At 22.0% G+C, this 7617-nt stretch overlaps 1 protein-coding gene across 6 annotated transcripts in view; it reads right to left on the reverse strand.

The window, feature by feature from the left end:
* Positions 1-7381, reverse strand: part of LOC129613061 (protein doublesex) — a 78440-nt gene extending 71059 nt beyond the window's left edge. For 2 of the 6 annotated variants that reach the window (XM_055526978.1, XM_055526974.1), the window contains exons 1-3: positions 6462-7381; positions 4267-4423; positions 1443-3674 (exon numbers count right to left, since the gene is read on the reverse strand). In XM_055526978.1, the coding sequence (XP_055382953.1) occupies positions 1443-2202 (760 nt within the window). In that variant the 5' untranslated portion in view covers positions 2203-3674; positions 4267-4423; positions 6462-7381. The remainder of the gene's footprint in view (positions 1-1442; positions 3675-4266; positions 4424-6461) is intronic. The other 4 variants (XM_055526976.1, XM_055526977.1, XM_055526973.1 and 1 more) reach the window with 4 other exon arrangements.
* Positions 7382-7617: the final 236 nt, after the last annotated feature.

Here is a 7617-nt window from a genome sequence, read left to right on the forward strand (position 1 = left end):
CGCAAGAAGTGTAAAATTTAAACTTGTTTAATAAGTAGTCCAATTGTACTTGAAATAGGCTTAATATTTTCAACTGACAAATTTTTTTTTTTTAAAATTATTGCGTACTTAGTCAAAAGCCTATTAAATCGTTCTTAAACCCTATTAAAAGTTTTGTTAAAAATCAAGGAAATTTTCAGAAAAAATTAATTAGTGCGCAGAATATTAAGATAAATACTTATTCGTTACACATTTAAGTAACTGTTATATTGATTTATAACTATATATACATATATGTATATGCATATAACAAAATTAAAACACCGAACCGATAAAAACTTCACATTTTGTATAACAAGCTTTATGTTTAACAAAAAAAATTTTCATAACCAGAATCTGCTACAAATTTTATAAAACGTGTACTTTTCAAATTAGTAACTACATTATATAATGGCAAGTATAATGAATAATCATAATCAATTTATAGAATTTATTAAACGCAACAATGTGGGCTTGCAATTTAATTTAAAATTTAATTACTTATTATTATTAATTGTCATAATTACTTTCAATATTATTAAAGAAGTTTAAGCTTAATATTAGTTCAATTTTTCCTCCTATTTAATTTAATTACAGTGAAGAAATAAAGATTTTTAACAATTAATTATAAATTATAATAAATTTCATAAGGAAGTATAAGTAAGTGTAATGCATTTCAAAGTTCAAATACAAAATAATAATAAAAATCAAGTACGTTTCTATTTAAATACTTATTAAAAATTAAATATTTCTTGTTAGCCAGTAAATGCATTATCTATACTTAGACAAATATCAATTGAGAAATAATTTTTTCACTGTCAGAAATCGCCTTTATTACACGTTTATATTCCAAACACATACATACACACGAAAATTCCTTAACATTGCAATTCAACTTTATTTTGACACGAAAATTTAATCATTTTAAATCAAAATATGAATAACATTTAAAACTGTTAAAATGTACAAGCAAGATAATTATAGTCTGCAGGTTACAAAAAAAAAAATTTTTAATTAAATCACAAACATACTTTTTACTACAACAAATTATAGTGATTATAAAACTTGATGTTTAATTTTTGTTTTTGTTTTTTTTAGAAAAAAATTACATTTCCGCGATTAATGTGAATACAATAAAATAAAAATTATGTGAAAAGCAGAGAGTTGTGAATAATTTTAGTTTTTTCATTAATCGCGGAATAAATTCAGAAAATTTATTTTCTATATTCGAATTTTTTGCTCTAATTTCTCAATAATTGCGATTTTTTTCTTTTAAGCGCAAGAGGCTTGTTAATTACTATTTGACTAATTCAAACTGTTCACGACTATCAAATTGGAATCAAGAACATTTGCAAGTTTCCATTTCAAAATTGAAATGACTTATAATATTAAAAAAAAAAAAATAAATTAATATTTGAACTTACCTGGTGGAAAATTGCCTCCATTTAAATGATGTGTTGGTAGCTTACGGCTTGCTGGAACTGAAATTGGCATACCAGAAGTTGATGATGGTGATGCTGATGATGAATCACATGATCCTTCCAATGACTGAGCTGGAGTCGGAACATTAATTTGGTGTTGATGTGAATGTGGATTATGATGATTACTATTGTTGTTGTTATTATTATTATTATTACTTGTTGCATTACTGCTATTGTTATTATTATTATTATTATTGTTATTATGATGTGGCTGTTGTTGTGGTTGTTGTTGTTGTTGCTGCTGTTGTTGTTGTTGTTGTTGTTGCTGATGATGATGATGATGATGATGATGGTGTTGATGTGAAGACGGCGGATGATGTGAATGATTACTATCGGGAAGTATTGTTGGACTTTTAATATTTTGAGTTATTGCTGGTGTTAATGGTGGTATTTCACCAACATGTAATGTACGTTGTTCATCTTGAGCTTGAGCTCTTCTTAATGCTGTTTGTAATGCCATAACACGTTGTCTTTCAGCTGTTAAACGACATTTTTCACAATTACAATAACGATATTTACAATATCGTTTATGTCCCTTTAATGCAATTTTAAGACCATGATTACGACAACGTGCACAATTTGGTGGTGTTCGTGGTGATAATGAACCACCACTTGATGATGATGCACCACCGCATATATCGTTTTTATTATCTAGCAAGTCCGGATCGGACATTGCATCATTCCAATTATCTTCCGAAACCATTCGATATTATACTTTTACTTTTATTTATATATATATTTTACGTTTACTTATTATTATTAAATACGATTAAAACCGGTTTTAAATCACAAATAATAATAAATTTTATAAATATTTTCAAAAAAAATTAATTAAAATAAAATAATTAACAAAATTTATTATTCACAATTGTGTGTTTGTTGGGATGTTTTTCAAAGTTATTTTAAAAAAATATTTTTTTAATTTTTTTTTATTTTAATTTATTCACAAAACTGATCTGTTTTTATTTTTTTTTTTTTCACTTTTGCTATAACTAGCAAATGTCCTTAAAAGTTGGAATATTTCCTTGTTTTGTTTTTTTAAATTCAATTATACTTGACTTTTATACAATAATAATTTTAATTTTTTTAAATACCAAAATTTGAAAAATATTTTTAAGTTTTTAAATTATTTTTTCTTTCTACATTTTTATTCACAATTTTGAATATTTCAATATTTCTTTTAAACACAATTATTTGCACGCATTTTTTTTTCAAAAATCTCGCACTAATTTTTAATTTAATTTTAACACACTGTTTATTTTTCAATTTCTTTTTTAATTTTTATAAAATCTCTTCTTCTTTTATTTTGTTTCAAATACTTACTTATTTATTTTATTATTTATTTATTCACAATTTACAATATTCACAATAGAAGTTGCTTTTCTGTCGAATTTTTTTTTTTGATCCGAACAAAAAGAAAAATAGCGACGGTAGTGTAAAAACAAAATTTTCAATGCAATTTTCAAATTTGCATAAGAAAAAAGTTTTCTAATTTAATTTTATTCTCTTTTTTTCACAAAATTTGGTATTAATTATGTAATTTTATTTATAAATTTTAATTAATTTTGTTTTTCGAACAGTTAGAGGATCGTTTCTGATTTCTCTTCCTATTTCACTTTAAAATTTTAGTATTTTTTTTAAAAAATCAAATTTAACAGTGGAAAAAATTAAAATTAATTTTTTTGTTTTTGCAAACACAAAAAGTGAATATTTTTTAATTTTAATAAAATTTTCTTTTTCTCACTTAATTATTGATTTTATTTTTTTTCTCTTTTTTTTTTTTTTTGCAAATTATTTAAATTTTTTTCTAATTATTATTATTGCAAATACACTGTACAAGAGCAAAATAGAGAATGTTGTATTAAAATGTGCACGAAAGATCTGCAACTGCAACTTAGTTGAAGCGTAGCTGGATATCTTCAGTTAGATGATAAACATTTTTTTTTTCAATTTCGCTTTTTCACTTTATTTTTATATTTATACACTTACATATTATTTATTATGTATGTACATAGTTTTTATTTTGTTGTTTTTATAATTATTATAAAAATATATAATGCACTCTTTTTAAAAATTAATTTTCACACATATATGCATATATTATACAAGAATGTGTGCGTGAATTGTACTGGTACTACTTGTATATGGGTTTTAAATCACAAAAAAAACGGAAAACTATAAGGAAATAAAAACAAAAGCCGTATATTAGTACGCCCCAATTGTATGTGTTAGTGATAGTATATTTGGGTTTGTTAATATTTGTATATCACAAAAAATTAACAGTATAAAATATTTTAATAGTTATACTTTTAGAAAATCGTAGTAAAAATAGAAAACTAAAACAATATTTTTATTTTTAGTAAGAAATTAAAATATTTTTATTAAATTTGAACAATTAAAATTATTTTTAAGATTCAAAATTTAGAAAAATAAATTTTTTAAAATGCGTTTATTAAAAATGTATTTTAAACACTAATACAGACACTTCCAATTGTATGTACGAACACACATGCACTACTCTAAGCATAAATATCAAAACTTTTATACAATTTATTACAATTTTTTCTTATTCTTTTTATTGGCTAAAAAATTATAATTTTCAAATACGAATGCAATTAAAAAGGGTTAACTTGTATTTGTGAGTAAAAACATATATATTATATTTTATTTACATATAAATGAATTTTTTTTTTTTTGCAAATATAAAATTTTTTCAAAAGTTTCTTAAAAGTTATTTATATTTTATTTCCTTAACTATTATACTCACACTAAAATTCGTACAGGAAAATACAAGTGTTTTCATTAGATCTTGTTCATTAATGTGTGTGTATTTATGTACATATATGCCTAAACGAAAATTAAGTTAGGTTAGGTTAAACCAGCTGAACTATAAAGAACTTAATTCTCTTGCTCCTATGAAGATCCTATATAAAGTTTAAGAACAAAATGCAAATGTATATTATCATATATAGAAAATAATATTAGATTATGATCATTAGATCGATAACTCATGAAAAAAAAAAATTGTTTTATAGCTCTATACACAGTTAATTCGAAAAATATTTTTATTTAATATTTTAGCAAAAAATAGTAATTACGAATATAGAATACAAGATATTGGCGCTTTGCATATTTTTTCGAATTAAGAGAAAATAGGAAAACATTTCAGAATGAGAAGCAAAAATAAAATTTATTTTAAAAATTTTTATTAAGAATTTATTTAATTTTTTCTTTTTGTCGTCCTATCTCTTTATCTCTTTATTATAAAATAACATTAATAAAAGGCAAAAAATACAAAATAACATAACATAACATGTGTGCATATATGCATGTTATCATTTATCAATTAAAACAAAACTTACAATAATTTCTCTTCATTCTAATTTAATCTTCCCCTCCTTTAAATAATACTCTTCTCATTTCTCAACGACAACTTATTCTCTCTTTGATTTTTATTTTTTTTTTGAAAAGCAAATTTGCATTTTTGCAATTATTCTATTTATTTTTCTCTTTTACTCTTCTCGTTTTCTTTTTCTCTATGTTTTTCTCATGAGAGAAAATAAAAAATTTTCTCTGTTTTGAAAAATAATTTTTTTAATAAAAATTCTCAGTACTTTTTAGATTTTGTGCAAATTTTTTTTTTTTGTATTAGTGTTATTTTTCTATATAGCTTTTAATTTTTGAATTTGAATTAAATAAAGAAACTGTAAGGGGAATAAAAAGAGTAAAATATGGGAAATATTTTTTTTTCTGTTTTACTGTTTTTATATTTTGTTGTTGATATTTTAGGTCGCTTTGGTATTACATTTTTGCGAAAACGTGCTTCATCTTAAATGTGTATGAACTGAATGTGGGTATAACTACAATGTTGCAGCACACTATTAAAGCATTAAGTAAAAATATATAATTAACTTTAATTTTTATTTTATATTCTTCGTTAGCTGTTGTTGTTGTTGTTTATACAAAAATCTTTTAGTTATAGTCTCACTTTGTTTTCTTAGTATGTATTTTTGTGTTATAATATTTCTACCTTTTCAAACATGAAATATTTTTAAAATCACTTCACCACAATATTATTTATATAGAAATACCTATCTACATACATATATACATTATGTGTACGTACATAAGTGCATATTGTGTAGTATGTACAATTCGCTAAAACTGGTTTTTGAGAGTTTAACCGCAAAAACAAAAGACCGAAACGTTTTTAAAAATAATTTTTTGTTTTTTAAATTTCACGTATTCGTTTGTCTGGAAAATTTTGAAAGAGAATTTTTGGCTCTGATTTGAATTTGTTTTGCAAAAACTCTACATATTCTTATGTACATCTTAAAAAATATTAAGAAATTTTGTATTTTACCGAACAAAAATTAAAATAGACATTTTCATAATGTGTTTGTACTTTGTTATGTGTTATTATTATTATTATACATAAATAACTACTATATTGTTGATATTTTTAATAACATTTTTATCAAATACCATTATAATAATAACAACAATAATATATATGGAATATGACAGTTTAATTTGCGAGATTGCGATAATATGAGAAAATATTTAAAATTAGGAGGCCGAAGTTCATAAAACAAAAAAAAACAAAACCGCATTTATATTGTTTAAAATTCATTATTAAATTTAAAATAATTGAATTTTTTTAACTCCACAATTTCATTGAAATTTAATATTTTTAAACATAAAAAATTATTACTTAAAATTATAGTGAAATGCTAAATAATAATTAACAAAAATATTTCTTAAAAAGCCGAATGTCCGGAACAACAACGCACAGCTATATTTAATTTTGTGATGTTGGCATGTCCAATGCACTTAGTTAAATTGAATAAATGTAAGTACACATGCATTGAATTTTAAACATACAAATGCGGTTTTATATTACATACATAAATACATACATTTAAGTATATTACACAATATATATAGGCAACTTTTATTTACCAAAGAATGTGTTGGAAAAAAAAAATTATCTTTTGAAGTTAGTAACTACTTAAATGGTGCTTTTAAATTTAATTAATAATAGCAATCAACTACATACATATATTATTAATTTAATTTAGCTTATTAGAACTCGATCATAATTGATTGATCGATTGATCAATTGATTGATTATTTTAATAATTTTTTTTCATTATTATTTTCACTTTTGTTTTTTTTTGTTTATTATTATTCTCACTGTTAATTGAACTTTATATTAAATCTCTCTTTTTCTATCAATTGTAATCAAATCAATTTAAGACTCGCGAGCGGCTCACTATTTTTATTCTCTCTCTCTCTCTCTCTCTCTCTGTATGTGTGATAATTTTACTTTTAATTTGAAATTTCTAAATTCTCATTTAATAATTTTTATTTTGTTATTGTATTTTTTTCTTTTTTGTTGATTTTATTAATTTTACTTCTTATCTGAGTTAAATACAAGTTAAACTGATAACTTTTTGTACATCCATACATACATATATATGCATATTATGTATGTATATATTTTTTTTTAAATATATGTATGTATTTATTTGCACATAATATCATATTTTATTTATATTTTATAATAATAAGAAAAGTTTGCACGTATCCAGTATAATAGGGGGCTCTTGTATAAACAAATTGAATAAATAATATTATTAAGTGGGCATTAGTAATTTAATTAGATACAAGTTTTAAGTTTAGTATCTTGTGAATTTTAATTAAATTATTTCTTTAATTATAAAGCACACAACTATATCACTATTAATTAATAATTTTTCTAATTAAAATAAATTTCTTTTCTAAATATTTTTATTTTGATTTTCAATTAAGTTGCATACAATCGGCAAAATTCACAATATTTTTTTTTTGTTACTAGTTTTTCAAGTTCGTTTCTATTTTTTTTTATTTGTTATTATTATTTTGTTTGATTTATATACACATGTGTTGTTGTTGTTGTAAATAATTTAAAAAAATATTTACTGTATTATTAATATATAGGACATTCAATTTTTAATTTTACTTCAAAAAAAAAAATTATAAAAAAAAAATTTTTTTACCGTTTTTTTTTTTTTTTAATTATTTTTATAAATGTTTATGAAAATGTTGCATTCATCAAAAGAGAGTAAAAAAAAAA

This window comes from Condylostylus longicornis, unplaced genomic scaffold, assembly GCF_029603195.1.
Source record: "Condylostylus longicornis isolate FDR11 unplaced genomic scaffold, ASM2960319v2 ptg000080l, whole genome shotgun sequence".
Taxonomy (NCBI): domain Eukaryota; kingdom Metazoa; phylum Arthropoda; class Insecta; order Diptera; family Dolichopodidae; genus Condylostylus; species Condylostylus longicornis.